This window comes from Scardinius erythrophthalmus (assembly GCF_964197995.2).
Source record: "Scardinius erythrophthalmus genome assembly, chromosome: 1".
NCBI classification, from domain to species: domain Eukaryota; kingdom Metazoa; phylum Chordata; class Actinopteri; order Cypriniformes; family Leuciscidae; genus Scardinius; species Scardinius erythrophthalmus.
In genome coordinates this window covers 61,072,766-61,090,360 of record NC_138221.1, presented here as the reverse complement: position 1 = coordinate 61,090,360, position 17,595 = coordinate 61,072,766, and the positions used below count along the sequence as shown (strand labels likewise).

General features: G+C 38.7%; 3 protein-coding genes across 8 annotated transcripts in view; 1 reads left to right on the top strand and 2 right to left on the bottom strand.

The window, feature by feature from the left end:
* The window catches only part of LOC308699335 (CASK interacting protein 2), an 82,836-nt gene extending 78,144 nt beyond the window's left edge, over positions 1–4,692 (top strand). For all 5 annotated transcript variants that reach the window (XM_081380064.1, XM_081380063.1, XM_081380062.1 and 2 more), the window contains 3 exons: positions 142–1,776; positions 2,520–2,769; positions 2,902–4,692. In XM_081380064.1, coding sequence (XP_081236190.1) covers positions 142–1,776; positions 2,520–2,769; positions 2,902–2,998 — 1,982 coding nt within the window. In that variant the 3' untranslated portion in view covers positions 2,999–4,692. The remainder of the gene's footprint in view (positions 1–141; positions 1,777–2,519; positions 2,770–2,901) is intronic.
* The window catches only part of LOC308702727 (tripartite motif-containing protein 16-like), a 662,678-nt gene that overhangs the window by 458,106 nt on the left and 186,977 nt on the right, over positions 1–17,595 (bottom strand). The gene's annotated exons all lie outside the window — the stretch shown is intronic.
* The window catches only part of nherf1b (NHERF family PDZ scaffold protein 1b), a 39,615-nt gene continuing 31,641 nt past the window's right edge, over positions 9,622–17,595 (bottom strand). For both annotated transcript variants that reach the window (XM_081372095.1, XM_081372096.1), the window contains 3 exons: positions 16,450–16,493; positions 11,227–11,352; positions 9,622–9,853 (listed from right to left, as the gene is read on the bottom strand). In XM_081372095.1, the coding sequence (XP_081228221.1) occupies positions 9,707–9,853; positions 11,227–11,352; positions 16,450–16,493 (317 nt within the window). In that variant the 3' untranslated portion in view covers positions 9,622–9,706. The remainder of the gene's footprint in view (positions 9,854–11,226; positions 11,353–16,449; positions 16,494–17,595) is intronic.

Genomic DNA, 17,595 nt, shown 5'->3' with positions numbered 1-17,595 from the left:
GGAGCGATTACTTGTTGAGAGAAAAGTTGTTGCATCATGCCTGCTAAGGACATAGTGCGAGTTATACATATCCTGTGAAGTATATCCTGTTGCGTTAATTTCATGTGTGACATCTACAGTAAATGTGTGTGTCTCTGACAGGCCATCAGAAGAAGATGATGCTTGCGGTGAAGAAGTTGTGTGATGTTCATAAGGCTCTTCTGCAGGCAGAATCAGGGCAAGGCACTCTGCGGCGCAAAACCCCTGCTGCCCTGGACCTGGTCACTATCGAGCCGCCCCCTGAGAGTATCGACCTCCCCTCACCCCACACGCCCAAGATGATGACTTTCCAGGACAGTGAGCTGAGCACTGAGCTCCAGAGTGCCATGTCCTCCCAGTACAGTGGCTGTCAGGAAGGACTGGCCATCAAGAACGCAGTAGGCATGTCCTCCAGTCAGGAGAGCATTGACACGCGCTCTCGAGGCTCTGGCCGCTCTCAGGAGCCCCCCAGCACTCCCTCCTCCACTTCAGGAGTGACCCCTTACAGCCAGTCCCAAGAGAGTTTATCAAGCCCAGACAGCAGTCCTGGTAAAGAGCGCAACATTCCAGAAGGCCGTGACCAGGTCCCACGTCCTCAGCTACCACAGCAGCTGCCGTTCAGTGCTTCTGCAGGCTTTAAATACCCAGCGGTGCCTGCCAAACCCAAACTGGGCTCTGCTCCTTCTCCGCAAGGTTCTCCTGCTCATAAAACCCTAAATTATCCTCGGGCACTATATAACAGTGCCACGCTCGACCGTCGATCTCCTAGCGTGACCAAGAAGCGCACACAGAGTCTGTCCCGGTATGCTTTGTCGGACGGTGAACCAGATGAAGAGGATGATGATGAAGCAGCTCAGCTAGCCAGCATAGCCATGCCTTCATATGCCACACTGAGCCGCAAGCTCACCCGGGGCCAGCTGGCACGTCTTCAGTCCGCCCCTGAGCAGTCTGTCGGCCGAAGCCACTCTTTCGCCATTAGGGCTCGCCGTAAAGGACCTCCTCCGCCGCCACCTAAGCGCCTTAGCTCCGTCAGCAGCAGCACTAGTGTCGAAGCTCCAGCGCCAGCTTCTGGAGGAGTCGAGAGCGGCAGACCTGGGAGTGTAAAGAGCATCACAGCTGCATTAGAAACAGTCCTACCTGTGCCTACAGTGGAGCTCCTTCAGGAAACCACGACAGCTGTCTCTAGCACCAACGAAGAGTCAAAGCGCAGACCCCTGAGTCAGAGTGAATCCAGCCAGGTAGCAGCCAAAGCAGATACTGATAGAGCAGCAAAGTCTGACTCAGAGGAAGATGATGGGACGAAGGATTCTGGCCTGGAGAGCTCGTCCTCACCTCAGAACAGCTCAAGTGAGTGTATCCCCTTTGCGGAGGAAGGCAACCTCACCATCAAACAGAGGCCCAAAGTTGGCGGGCCACTCAAGGTGGAGACCACTTCTGAGTCTCCAGAGAAAGCCAAACCAGCCAAAACCCCTGAAGTCCCAGAGTTCAACTTGAAAGAGTCAGACACAGTGAAGAGACGGCAGAAGCCAAAGGAGAAAGAGCAGCCAAACTCCCCATCCGACAGCAGTGCAGATGGCACAGCTGTTTTAGAGACTCAGGACACAGTGAAGCTCCGCATCAGTGAAACAGATATCAGTCTGCCATGTGTGGATCTTCCAGCCAAACCAGTGAAAGCACCTCCACCTCTTGCCCCTAAACCTCCCAGCCCCCTGAATCCAACACGGCACACCTCTAAACCCCATCCTGCTCCTGTAACAGGTACAGCCTATAGATGCAAATAAAGTCATCTGGCTTGATGTCGCTTTTACATGGGAAGTGTTGATAACTTGCTTAAATTCATTGACCTCAAACCTAATATTTTAGATTCTTTATTTGTTCTCTAGATTTAGCAAATAGGTCCATCTAAATGGTTAGATTTATTAGTTGTTCCCTGAAGTCCTTGAAAGAAGCTCTGTCCCAATTCAGAGGCTGCATCCTTCGAAGGACGCAGACTTCAAAGTCCACGAAGGTCGAACCGAGCATTGTTTAATGGGACGGTCTAGCTCAGGGTTCCTACCTTGCAGAGTTTAATTCCAACACTAATCAGAGACACCTAAACAATCTAATAAAAGGTCTTCAGAGTCACAGTTAGGTGAGTTTGATCAGGATTTGAACTAAACTCTGCAGGGCAGCGGCCCTCCAGCACCAGATTTGAGGAACCCTGGTCTAGCCTATGTAGCATTGCTCTTGTTGCCTAGCGGCTGTAAAGTTTGTACTGGACTGGTCTGAAAACAAACAGGGTCACAACATTTGAAGGAGCCTTTGAATTGGGACAGCCTTCATCGCGCCGCTGTGACGCATTCGGCCTTTGAATGCAGCCTCTGAATTGGGATGCAGTTAAATACTGCTCTGATTTTATAAATGGTTAAAGCTATTCGTAGCAACCCTTTGCTAGTAAGGTACAGTATATGCAGAGGACTGTAAGTTTTTCATTTATTCTGTGTTTCTTGTTCTGTCTGCAGCCGTCGGCTCCAGTGTCACTCTCAGTGTTGTACAGAGTGTTGCCTTTGCAGCACCTCAGTCTCCAGTGCTGTACTCCCCCTCAGCAGCAAACACGAGTCAAAGTGTGTCATCAGGAAGGTCCCAGGCCCTGGTGGAAAATGGTCAAGGGTCAACACTGAAGCATCAGAGGTTGGAGAAGACCAGCTCATCCCTTGAGGAAGCACTAAAAGCTGTGGAGAGAAAACTCACTCTTGAGAACAACAATGTGGGGTGAGAGAAACTTTCCACAAGCTTTCACATAAATATGATGGGGGGATTTTTGAAACTATTCCTTTCATGTGTTTTAAATTTCCCTTTAATTGTTCTAACTCCTAATTAAACATTATGTTGCATCTCTTTTAGCACTTCTCACATAGTGAAGTCTGCAGGGAACATTCTGGATGACATTGGGAACATGTTTGATGACCTAGCTGATCAGTTGGATGCTATGCTGGATTAAAAATTCTCCTGGATTTGGCTGTTTTTTTTTTTTTTTGTGCTGGCCCAGAAACAGGAGGGTAGAGATATACGTATAGAAGCACGGGTTCTTCTGCCTTATATTTCAGATGGAGAGCAGAGAAAAACTCTTGAACACAAACGTGGGAACCTCCATTTGCAAAGACCACACAGACATTTTTGGACCAGTCTCCTGACTAATGTCAGTCTAGGTGTCTTTTGTAGTTGTTTGTTTATATTCCAATTTCTAATCAACCAGTATATATATGTTTTTGTGTTTTTCATTTTGTCCTGTCATTTGTTGTTCTTTTTGGGGATGAACCATGGACTTGACTAAGTGTGACCCCAATGGACTTTACATGATGGACTCAGATAGAAGAAATGCACTTAGGAGAATCATTCCTAAGGCAAAATACATTTCAAAACACTACACTGATTCAAATCATTTCTAGAAAGTTTAAAGGGACAGTTCACCCAAAAAGTGACAATTCTGTCATCATTTACTTGCCCTAATGCTTTTTCGGTCTGTGTAACACAATAGCATAACATTTTGAATAAATTTTACGCTGCCTTTCCATACAGCAACGTGCCGTCAAGACAAAATACAATTTTTCTTTTTTTTTTTGAGTGAACTGTTCCTTTAATATAACTTTTAAAATTCTAAAAAGCTCTAAAAATGATTTGGTTTTTAAGGAGCACATGTGACTTTTATCCATTTCAGCAAGTAAATCAGGTATCCATTTCCTTGCCTTTGGAATTTTTGGTGCTTGTATCTTATTTTTTTCTTAATGACATTGCAAGATTTGCAGGTTAAAATACATGACTGACATTTATTTTTGTATGAAAGTGTGGTTTTAAAGGGAACATGTTGAAATGAAAACAGTAACACTACCTTGTGTAACTAGAGCAGGATCAATGTACAGCAAGCAATTCAGGTTTAAGTTACCGTGAACTATTTTTGAACATCTTTAAACTTATATTAGTCCAAATAGTATTTAAACTTTATCGAAATATGTATATTGTACACTAAAGGTTTATTTGATTAGGAAGCAAACCTGTTTGTTGTACCAAAGCATATGTATATTTTTATTCAAATGTTGGATAATGCTAATGCTAGCAGACTTATCTTGCAGCTAAACTAATGGAAGTTAACCCAGTGGCATTTCCCCTTTGCACATAATTTGATATGACGTATCTGATGTGGAATATTTCTACACGGTTCTTGCGTGCCATTCGGATGTTACATTCAGGTTCTGTATCCCAATTAACCAAGATGTAATTGATGGAATTTGTTAAACTGAAGGCCGTTTTAACATTTAACCAGTTTTAGAATTGCATTTAAGGCCCGTTCACACCAAGGACTATAGCTATAAAGTTTCAAATTATCGTTCATATCTTGTCCACACCAAGTCCACTTCACAACTATAATGATAACGACACAGAGGAACGATATTGTTGGAATCACTTTCAGTCATAAGACACAACTGCAGTAAACGGTTATCGTCCACTGTTGTGGATGCGCATATAGTTGTTATAGTTTTAGTCCTTGCTATGAACAGGCCTTTACTTATGTTAATGCTATATACTAGTGATGTTTTTGATTAGATAAACACAACACTGATATGGTTGTTCAGTACCAAGCCTGTCTTTGTTCAAATTTGTTAACATTTTCTATTAAATGAATTTAGCTATTTTGTCCTTTTTTGTCTGTCATTTTTCAGCATTTACATTGCAAAATAGAAACGTTTTCTGATTTGTCCAGATTCAAAGGTAGGGTTGCACCAGCTGTTTGTAAGTTTTTTAATTGAAACTTAGTCACACTAGAGCTAAGTGGTAACTAACTCTGTTCTTAATTTAGTTGCACAGTTTGTTCTAAATGCAAAAATAGCAGGTTGTAAAAAAAAAAAAAAAAAAGTAATCCATAGTTGCAACAGCCATTCATTTTCTCCATAGGGGAAATGATTTTGAATGCCAACCTTTTAAGTCAGACCAACTGTGAGCTATGAGGATGATAATCGATGGTATATGCTTTTGTTGAAGTGTCATGTCTTTTCAGTGTAACTTAAATTAATTAAATTGTTTCACATTTTATTTGAGCAGAGACTGCAGAGATTATATGAGAAACATTTGAAAAGTAAGCACTACAATCACACAGTGATTAAGTGTGTCCCATTGAGTAAATAAAAATCTTAAAACACTTGCGGTCTTCACGCCCACTTGAACACTTCGGCCAAACTCTGGAAATACGTCATGTAAGTAGACAAGTGTTCAAGTGCAAAAATGTTTATTTGGACTGGTCCACTGTCCAGAACTCGCATAACCTCACGAAACAAGCCGATGACGTGTGATGCACGAAGGTATGCAAATACATATGTTGGCAGGCAGGACAGCCTATCATTGTATTCAGACCGAATGCAGTGATTGGACGAACATTTTGTTGGTCCTGAGACTTCCACAGAATAAATATGTACTTTTTTTTTTTTTATATTTAGACCACTTCTGTTAAGAGAGTTTCAACCAGTATAACAAAAAGCGTTTATGCAAAACATTGCCAACACAACCTTTAAACTAGTTAAAATGTCTAAATGACGCTACATTTGATAGCACAGACAAGATAAGAGAGCACAAGCAGGTTTAATGAGTTCACCTGCCCATCCAGTCATGATGGCTAATTGTAAACAAACTTTGCTTGCTTTCCTCGAAGGAGGCTCGAACCCGAGGCTCAGTTTAAGCTAAACCCTCCTATAATGCTACTACATAGAGGAAGAATGAGAAAAATAGATGGGGAGAAGTCCACTCTTCCACTGATAATCATCAACTTGTATTCTCCTGCTGACAATAGCCGTGTAACTAGTGAACCTCAGTGACATGCCAGTCGGGGGAAAGTGTCCACGTGCAACAGCACAGGCCATAGGAAAGACACATAAGGCCCATAAACAAAATAATTATTTCCATTAATTCACAGGCAAACCTTTCTATGAATGAACATATATATGTCCAGGACATTCTGTGTAGTATTATTACTGTATTGTACAGTGTCTTTTGCATTGTATACTGTTTTATGCATGCTTTATGATAGAACTATTAGATAATGTAGCCTCATGGCATCATGCTTCACACAAAACTCTGATCAAGCAACTGAGTCAGCTTCATTACACCCTCTTCATTGGTCAAGCCAGTCTCCGTGTGGCCTCTGCAGAAGTTAAAAGGGACACTATCTCAGTAAACATCTCTCTTCTTGCTGCTGTTAAGTGGAAAAAAACTGGAGACATCCAGTCCGACCGCGTGGACCTGAAAAGAGTAAGCCATGTCCAACTTTCCACCTGGGAGAGAACTCTCCAAATAATGACCGAGTCAGACTAACCTCACTTAAGTTGATTATTCTTCACCTAACCTGGAAGAACCTGACTGCAACTTCACCACCATCAAACTACTGAACCATCAAGACTTTACCTGAGACATAATCTGGACACTCGTTCAGTGGCTATTGCAAGTAGCCTATCGTACATTTAACTAAACTAAACTGCGAGGTTAGGTATGAGCAGGAGATCCTTTGTTACCAAGGTGTTGATGGTTCTGTTCAGGTGGTTAACTGACTCTTACCTTGTCATGATTTATTCCCCTGTTTCGTTTGATTTATTCACTTTCTTTTTCCCCAATTTTACCCATGTATGCTTGAGTGTATGTCTTTGTTTAGACTATTTGTGTTTGTGATTTAAGTAAAACATTTGTGCACATTCACATGAGTGTTGACTTGATTCTGTGGTCACCGCTTGCAAATCAAATCAAAAGTAACACTGTAGGCTACCCAGTAATAAAGAGTTATTTTTCTGTGGCCACGAAAACCCATTCTGAGAGTTAATAAATGATTAAAACAGTGTTTGCTGGACGAACTGGTTAATTGATTGTAATAATTCTTTAACATTAAGTTGAGTCTTACAACTGATTCATATACATTTTAAACGAATTATAACGTTATAATTAATTATTCATATTTCCCTTGAACCATTTTGCCGCAATAGTTAATGTGGTGAAAAGTCAGATTAAATATCAATAAAATGTATCATGAAATGATGAAATATAGATGAAATGTAAAGTACAGTTTCGAAACACTGCTTTATGAAGCTTCAAACCCTTTACCAACCTTTTGTTTCGAATCAGTGTTTCGGAGCTCGTATCAAACTGCCAAAGTCACATGATTTCAGTAAACGAGGCTTCGTTAGCCTACGTTATTACTGCTTCGAAACGTTAAAAAAAATTCAGTGGTTCGCTTTATGTTTGTCATGTTATTTTATATGCATTTTGTGTGTGTGTGTGTGTGTGTGTGTGTGTGTGTGTGTGTGTGTGTGTGTGAAACTTTACATATATTTGATATAATTTCATTCCTGTAGAAGTTCCATGTTATGTAGGCCTACTTTATGTCTGCTTATTGTCAGATACATAATCAATAATAATAATTTAAAAAAAGTTAAAAAAAAGTTTACTGCAGACAAAAAAACAAAAACAAAAAAACATTTTAATGGTTCGCCACTGGTGTGTGATGATATATGTGAACCCATTAATCATTCGGATTCGCTGAGACGAAACATTGAACAAGTGTCTATGATCTCTGATTATAGCCTACATTTGTAGACATTTTAATGAGACATAATTAAAATGAATAATAGTAGTTAAGTGTCTTATTGGCCTGTTTAGCTAAGCCATCCATGGGACAAACAAAACAAGCGCTGGAAATTTATAAAAGAACACATATTATACAGACACATGATATTTAATCTTATTAGATGATTAGTTAATTGCATTTGATAGATTTTACTTTCAATAAAACATCTGCAATGGGGTTGCAAGAGGTGTTTTATGCATGTTTGGCCTGAGTTTTTGTTGTATTTGCACTGTTTTGACCAGCAGGAGTCACCAGAGTGTGGCGTTTCGAATGCTTCGAAACAGTGAATCATTTGTGACGCAATTGGTTCAATTGAATCGAAGCTCTCCCATCTCTAGTAGACACAGTGTTAGTATCATGGTGAATCAAAAGCATAAAACACTGCAAAAATCATTTGTCTACTATAATATATTTCTGAACAAAGTGGGGTGCTCTATAAACGTATTGTTACATAATATAGAAATAACAAATATGAAATAACATGACAACGCAGTGATCAGAAGTGCAGGATTAAAAAAAATCAAATAGCAGGTGACTCAAAAATACCTCACTGGTTGGAACAAGACCATCATACACTAACAGGAATGTACAGTGGGCTCCAACCCAGACAGCAACATAGTGTCGGCCCAGATCCGGCCCACGTCTGGCACGCGTTCAATCCACATGTACCAGATGTGGCCCGGATCTGGGCCGACACTATGTGGGAAACGTCTCAGGCCACTAGTGAAAATCCCTTTCTCTTATTAATGTTGTATTTAATACAAAATGCTTCATTGCTCATTATAGGTTTCTCAGACTTTTGGACACCACTTTTTGAGATTCCTGTGCTTACAGTGACAGTCAGGAGTTTACGATGCAAGTCTTCATTTGTTCCTTCATTATAAGACAATGAAATCCTTCTCAACATAACTGGTGGAGAAATGAGCTTAAGGTGGCTCAAGAAATCATTCATAAATCAAACTACATTGCTTTCACTCTAAGAAAATACGGTTCTATATACAACCTTAAAGGGTTCTGTCAGGCACTTCATATATAGAAACTTTTTGGCATAAAGGGTTCTTTAAATTGAGTCAAGAACCCTAGAGTTCTATATAGAACCACACTGAACCTTTTTTCTAAGAGTGGAGTACAGCCTCATACACAAAACTCACTGATCACACACACACAAACACACACACGCTGAATTAGGCTCTGTTCAGAATAGCATACTAACATAATATCACTATTTCTGTATAGTATGCACACAATGTCCAGTGTGACAAATTAATTGGAACTACAGGCAAGAGTTTTAACATCTCTTTTTACCCATTGTTAAATCAAATTGCCAGACATTAAACTACATATTTACACAAAATTGAATTAATAAAAAATAAACTTTATTTTCAAAAAGACAACTGGATACTGCCCATTAAATTAAACATGCAATGTAGTGGTCATGTGACAACAGTATAGCACACCACTGTATGCAGAACAGCATAACACTACTACTACTGTTTTACTATATTTAACAGTAAGCAGGATTCAATGTGTAATGCACAGTATTTAGTGAGCGGTAATATTACAAGTACTCCATTCTGAACATAGCCATTGATTGTAATACATCACAGTTGTAGAATGTTACATTCCATTTTCCCCGTAGCTGATGTACTAATATAATCTGTTAGTAATTCAAATACATAATTCTGAATACATATAAATCTGTGTGTGCATATATATATATATATATATATATATATATATATATATATATATATATATATATATATATACATATACACACACTGTACACACATCATATTGAGCCTACTTTAATGATAACCTCATTATAAGATCTGCTCTGTTTCATCAAGTCTTAAACAGAGCTGATGGATCCCAGACAGCAACATAGTGTCGGCCCAGATCCGGCCCACATCTGGTACACATGGATTCCACACGGCCCAGATGTGGGCCGGATCTGGGCCCACACGACGTTGCTTCTGGGATGGATGGATGGAAGAGTGGATGGATGGATGGATGGATGGATGAGTGGATGGACAATCGTCTGGAGGTCTATAGGTTACTGAAGAGTTCATTTTTCTTGCTCCAGTCCATGGGCGGAGCTCTCTTTTTGGAGCGTTTCTGGTGCGCGCGCTCTTTCACCTGCTGTAAGGACAGACTGAGCTCTGGGATAGCATCTCTGATGGACGGCTCCACAGTCTGCAGAGAGGAAGACAAACAAACTTCATAAAGTTATGAAATACGCTAAAACAGTCACCTTCAGGAACTGCTACAAGCGTGTGCAACAACTTTCTAATGGAACATGTTTTCCCAATATTTCATTAGGGTAGTTTCAGAAAGTTTTTACTGTATACTGTTGATTATTTAAAAAAAAAAAAGTATGTGAAACAGTATGCATAAATGTCAAAGAGTGAAAAATGTGATTAATTGTATTGAATGTGCACTTCAAATAGTAAAAGTAATTGTTTTGTTAAACAAAACTACGTGCAGATAATATATTACTGAAATAAAAGACCACTTAAGTGCACTTAAACAGACACTTTCATGGCTTTTATCACACTTAAGTAGACTTATAACTGCACTTTGTAATAATGCTAAAAAGTTTTAATTTCATGTTTTAATAACGTTTTGTCATACTTTAAAGAAGTGCACTTATTTTTATGTGTTGACATACATACTAAAGCACATTTAAAGTACTTGATTATAATTAAAACTGTAGTGTGTAATTCAATATTACAATTAAATTTAATATATTTTAAATGTGATACAAATTGCAACTTCTTCATAACAAATATGTAATTACAAATATATTTAAATATATAACATACAAATTTCAATAGAAATGACATTAAAGTATATTTTAGTTTATCATAAATGCTTGTCAGTTCACTCAGTAAAAACTTTAACCATATTTCAAAACCAATAATAGTAATTATGAAATTACGTATAATGAGGTACTGAGTAGGTAAAAAAAAACAATCGAAAGTTCAGCTAATATAATTTAAAATAAATTTAAACTATAACATTTTCATTTAATTGCAATTATCAAGCAATTAAGCCTCAAAAACATTACATTCATATTGCACTTAAGCAGATTCTTATAAAATATATTATTTTCTTATTAAGTACTCTTTTAAAAAAAATTTTTTTTTTAATTTTAAACATTTTTATCTCATAATGTCTATTGCATTGTCTATTGCATGTTTACCAAAGTGTCGTTAGGTTACTGTCTTGTAAGCTGTTAATAACATTATTTAGCAGTTTTCATTCATTTTTATGTAAACATATCTTAACCCTTGGCCCCAAGTCAAAAACATGAGAAAAAAAAATCAAAGCTGATATTACTTACACTTTATTTGTTAAACTGGAAATGTAAGGTCAAGTTGAGCGCTTTGTATTGTGGGATACAGTGTGTTTACTGCAAATTTAGGCAAAGAAAAAATCTTGCATATTGCTAACAGCATATAGTCGTGCTGAATTCAGAACCTCATACAACTCTAACGATCTCCCCCATATCGTTCTATGGCAGAAACAGCGAGAGTAGTATGTTAGTCTGCAGTTCTCAGTCTCACCTCAGGGGGCGGAGTCCCAGTGGGCGGAGTCACGAGGGAGGCGTTGGAGGAAGCGTTGGAAGGGGAAGGACTGACTGATAACTTGGAGTCCTTCAGTCCCACCTCTTTGGCCACATTCCCATTTACCTAAACAGAAGGCAGATTTCAGTCAGATATCCTGTGAGAGATAACAGGCCCTATTTTAACGCGCAGGTGCACTTAGGTCCGAATCCACTTTGCTAGTTTAACGACTGGATAAATGGTCGGTGCTCCCGGCGCATGGTCTAAAAGGGTTGTCCCTATTCTCTCAATGAGTAATGGGTGTGTTTTGGGGGCAACGTGCAATAAACCAATCAGAGTCTCATCTCTCATTCCCTTTACAAGCCAGTTGCGCTCGTGCCATGGTGGATTCGCTATTTACATGGCGGAATTTGCAAAATGGAAAGACTGAATGCGTTTCCAGAGAGGAAATGTATCTGCTCGTGCGCGAGGTAAAAGTGCGCAAGCAGAACATCTACAGGACAAGCTGGATTCCACCATATCTTTATGTACACAATAATAATCTTTTACATTGTAATCCTTTCATTTTTAATATTTGGCATGTTTGTGTGCTGTTGCGCGTCCCTGTGTGTGTGTAATAAGCAGAGTGTAGCGCATTGGGGACCCGCCTATAGGCGCACATTACTAACATTAAATAACAAAATAAAATATTGTGCCATTGACTTTAGACCAGGTTTCAGTTGGTCAATGGCACAGTCTAATTCAGTTGCCTAAAAATAGCAGTGCACTAACAATGCGCCAAAACACACCTCGTTTTCAGACCAGCAGCCCATGGGCGCACAAATGGGCGCAAATGCATTTACTATTTAAGCAACGTGGCCTAGGACGTGAAAATGATAACTGCGTCGGGCTGAAACTAGCAAAAAACACTCGTGTCGCGCCTGTCGTGGAGCTGCATTGCGCCGGGTGTGTGATAGGGCCCATCCTGTGGTTTGCACTAGGGGTCAGACTTGAGCCTGTGTTGCACCATGTGACAGCTGCAGTGAGACTGAGCTTTATTAACTCTATGAGTGGGCAGCATTAGCCAGGCATCAATACTCCTCTGACAGCTGACAGCGCCTCCTTATTCCCTCCAGCCAGATTCATCTATCACGTCACCCATTAGCCGAAGCTGAAGGATCCCTGCATCCCTCTTACTTATATATAAATATATAGAGAAACCGTCCCCAGGGTCTCTCGCTCTCTCTCTTCTGGAGACATGGTCTCAAAACTTACAAACTCCAGCAATGAGTGGCTGATCCGACCATGTCAACTCCAGCGGGATGAGTGCAAAAATGGAAGGTGAATTCGGAAAGTTTGCCGTAAAATAAGTATTACCGGCCACGGAATTGTATTTTTGCCTCAGAATCTCACCTTATTTTTATTGAAAATATATTTTTTAGCCTGTATGACAGTGTGTCTTGCATATTAGTGTCAAACAGCGCAAGCCATCGTGTCACTAGCGGCGACACATACAGGGCAGTCTCTGTCTCGCAGTCGAACTGCTCCTGTCACAAAAAAGTACAGATATATCATGATTATGTTCCTTATGTTTCATTGTGGTGGCATAATGTGAGAAATATTACACATGTGTGTCATCACATGGAGTCATTTTACTGTGTATCAGCTCCAAGCACTATAGTTAAATTAAATCCCTCCAGCAAATAGCGATTAATCATGTCAATTTCTGAATAAAGGATTGATCTTCAACCTCTAATGGTCTTCTGTCATGCCTTTTCTAACTTTCGTCATTAGCATAATCACAATTAATCGTATATGATATACAGTTTTACCAGCAGGCATCCATTTGGGATGACTACTAAACCCAATAATAGGTGAATACTGTAATTGGCTAATATCAAAACATGTAAAGGTTTCCAATAACCTCTGAGAAACTGTTGTAAGTGTGTTTTTCTGCTATGAGAACTAGGTTCAGGCACAGGCCAATACAAACAATCCAAGTTGCGGAATTTATTTATTAAAGAGCACACAGAATAACAAATAAAATCCCAACAGGAAAGTGTACATGGCTAAGAACTGAGAAGAAAATTGATCTCAATATCCATGTACAGTATTTGCTCATTTCAAGCCGGTTAGATTCAAAACATCTAATGGCAGAACTTTTTACTAAATAAAAAATTTGAAAGAATATTCAATCCCAAACGAACCAGATTTTGTCCAAGATGCTCAATGTTTTTAAAGCTACAGGCGTCATTATAATATTTGCAACATTAAACATCTTATTTACACCAGCCAAGAACCTCAACTTTCCTTAAACTTCATTCTTTTGTTGCCTCACTAACACGGGTATTTCACTTTTGGCAGAGGAAAGTGATACTAATGGGTACTGGAGTCAGGGAGGATGCTACCATGATATCTTTTTTGGCCTGCTGGCTATGTAACATATGCAAGTATGGAATTTCAAGTAATTTCTAATTGAATTTGACAAGACAAGAAACAAGAAGCCGTTTAATATTTTAAAAATAAAATATTTGCAGTTCAATTATGACAACTCTCTAAATAGTTTTAGCATGTTAATGAATATGTCAATGTTAATGTACACTTACTGTAATACAATATTAATAAGTATTATTTTACAATAAATTACTGCAGTCATTTACTCTGAAATCAATGCATGCTCTCAATTTCACACAAAAAATGTTTAACAGTGTATTTGGTCTGGGCGGCCTAGATCTACTACGCATCTGCTGCTGTTGATTATTGCTGCTGCAGAGCGAGTATGGACTTGCTACTTACTGTTAATAGATACACAGACACACTGCTGTGAGCATGCAAGATATCCTGCTTCTGCTGCATAAATAGACATACATAAATCCTGTAGCAGATCTGGGCAGGTGGAGCTGGGGAGGTGGAGGGGTTCAGCAACTGAACCAGGATATGTTTGAATGTTGAGCAAGTAATCTCATTGGCTGCAGGATCAGCAGAGGCCAATCAGATTGTGCCATGCTGTAATGATGTGATTGCTTGCAGATTGCATGTAAAGCAAGATCAGCAAGAAAAACATTCATACGAGTTGAGGCCCCTTGCATACCCCATTTAAATCTGTTCATGGCCATTATTCAACACACCATTGTTCAATAAATTACTACATTCAATAGTGCTCTTTCCTGTAGCTCAAACAGTAGAGTGTTGGTCATGGGTTCGATTCCCAGGGAAAGCAAGAACTGATAAGAATGTAAACGTGTACCTTGAAATGCAATGTAAGTCGCTTTGGATAAAAGCGTCAGCCAAATGCATAAATGAAAATGTAATCACAATAAACAATTCTTCTACCTAGTAATATAGTTCAATATGCTGGTTTTCGTGCTGTGTCAGAATTATAACAATTAACTCACAATTTCATATCCTTTGACTCATTTCTATGGCAATTAGTGTGGCTTTGCTAATAATGACAGCAAAGTACTTCATCTATATTGTTTAGCAGTTTTGTAATTACACATTTGAGATTGATTTTCTCTATATTTCTCTGTTACTTGAAATGCATTAAAGGGATAGTTCACCCAAAATCTTTTGTCATCATTTACTCACCCTCAAGTCGGGCCAAACCTGTATGACTTTATTTCTTCAATGAAACACATAATGGCTTTTCACACTTGAACTAGTTAACCCTGGGTCATTAATAAACCCAGAGTAAACTGAATCCTGGGTTATCTTGATTCACGTTTCACATTTGCTCATAATTTACCCAAGGTTAACATCTAGGTTAATGTCCTTATTTGCATATTTGTAGTGTCAGTGTGACTGATTGGATGAACGCAGCACACTAACATTGCGCATCCTCATACTATATATTGCCTATCAGCTTTATACTGAATGGACTTTTCTTGGCTGATTTCGCCCAGCATTCGACTTGCATTGTCTGAATATTGGTTTGCATGTAAAACCCGGACATTTCAATAAGCTGATTTTTGTGAGTTATCAGCATACTGGGGTTTTCATGACTGACCAAAGCCAGTTGTTGGTTCCTAAGCATCTAGTCATAACATTCTAACACCACTTTGTTTCACACTGTACGGGGTTAACGCCACAAAACCAGTGCTAGCCCTGCTCCAGAGAAGGGATTCATAACCCCGGGTAAAAAGCGGTGCTAATCCTGCTTCACAAGTGTGAAACGTTCCTTTACCTAGGTTTAAAAGCGGGGTTTAGAATGATAACCCGGGGTTAAGTGTAGTATGAAAAGCCCTTTAAAAAGATATTTTCAGAATTTTTTTGTTGTTGTCCATACCGGATAAGAATTGACCGGATTGAAGTCAATGATAACCAAAACTGGTTACAGTACCAACATTCTTCAAAATATATATAGTTTTTAGTACACTAATTTACAACATTAAAGTCCCCCTGTAGTCAATAAATGTATTCCTTAAAACTCATCTTTGATCACCAAAATGACATATTTAAGCGTATTTTCCTTGAAAAAAATGATTCATGCCTTTAAATAGCTTGAATGTAACTCTACACCCTTGCCTCATTTAGTATACACAGTTCTATGAATATGCAAATGAGCCCCGCCTCCACTCACTCACACCAGCTCAGAGATCCACTGGTTGGTGATCACACGTTGATCTGATTGGTTACAAGGTAGTTTGTGACGTCAGAAACACCAGCGATTTCAAACCGTGTTTTTGAGACTGTCTTTGGTTCGCTGCAGTTTTAAGGAGAAAATACTCAGCAATGGTGTCGACTTATGAATTTACACATGGTTTGTCTTAAAGCACATTAAAAACAGCACATATACATATAAACAACATTAAAAGCTTGATTTTCACCACAGGGGGACTTTAAGATTTTATTGCAACTATACGGTTAACTATAATACAAGTAAACTTCAGGTATACTGTTAGACTTCAAGCTCACTTTTTAGTTTCTGTAAATACACTTTGAAGAATACTCTCAGTAAACTAATAGTTTAATAGATTTTACACTGCAAGTTTACAGTAAGTTTTCTTTAAGTGAACTTAAAAGCATACTTACAGTTTTTGCATTTTAATAGGCCTATACTACTAGGTTTCTATTTAGCCATTTTTTGGTACTTAAAGTAGACTTAAAAATGAACTACAGTATATGCCACATATACTGTATTTAAGTACTGTATACTACGCAAGGAAAATTTTGTATATCTCTGATAAGCAGATAAAAGTAGATTGAAAGTGAGAAAATGATGACAGAACTTAATTTTTTTCTTACCTTGTCCTCCATGTCTCCGTTGACCACAGGTTCAGGCAGCGGTCCTGCGGGCAGAGAGAAGCAGCACAGGTCAGTCACTGATCACACAACTGCCCCTAGTACATCTGCATCTGTCAGACGGGACACTTTCTCCAATACTGCTCCTCATCAGAGACAGCCAGGACGCAAAGAGTAAACAAGACACTTCCAAACACCAAGAGAATAGCTAGTATGACATTCACTCCTTCTCGGGTTGCAGTAAGCAGATGTCGACTCTGTTACATACTGCAGCACAGGTATTCGCTTCATTTATTATTCAGATAATCACCGTGGTGAGATCCGTGATACCTGGATACCTGTCGACCCCCACATCTCCACAGGGAACAAAATCTAGAGGCCTTCATAGTGGATAACACTTTAACAAATGAACTTGACATGAGAGATAAAGGACGTATGTGGAGATCGGAAGAGACTTGTGAAAAAGAAGTACACTTCGGCATACTTCTACTTCTGTTGTCTTTGAAATACGGTTAAAGTTATTGCTGAATGTACTGACAAACATCTTTAGTAAACTAAAAAATACTTATCAATATAATTTCTATTGAAACTTGTGTCATGTATTTATTATTTGTAATTACACAGTTGTAATGACAAAGTTGCAATTTAGTACATTTAAAATATATGTTAACTTTAAATGTACAGTAATATCAAATAGCACAGGCCGAGGTTGTAGGTAATGATGAGGAAACATACAAATGTACACTGCAAAAAAATATTTTCTAGTATTTTTGTCTTCTTTCCAGTCCAAATATATGTATGTACTTTATACTTATATACAACTTAAATCAAGATACATTTACTAGACAAGTAAAATGACATTAGAAATTATGTTTTGTTTTTGCTTAAATCAAACAAAATTAACTAATAATAATCTTCAATAATAATAATCTTGTTTTCTGTTCTTGTTGTTCCCTTTTCCTTCAGTGATTCTGCTTGTTATCATCAAGTGTCTTTACTAATGCTCAATAATCACTTAATTATATTTATGGATATTTTTGGACATCTCAGGTTAAGCTTCATGACATTTACCTTTATTTAAGGAAGAAGGCCTGTTTTTTCAGTGGTCTGAATATCTGTATTTTTAGGGGAACTTCGCAGTTTAAATAA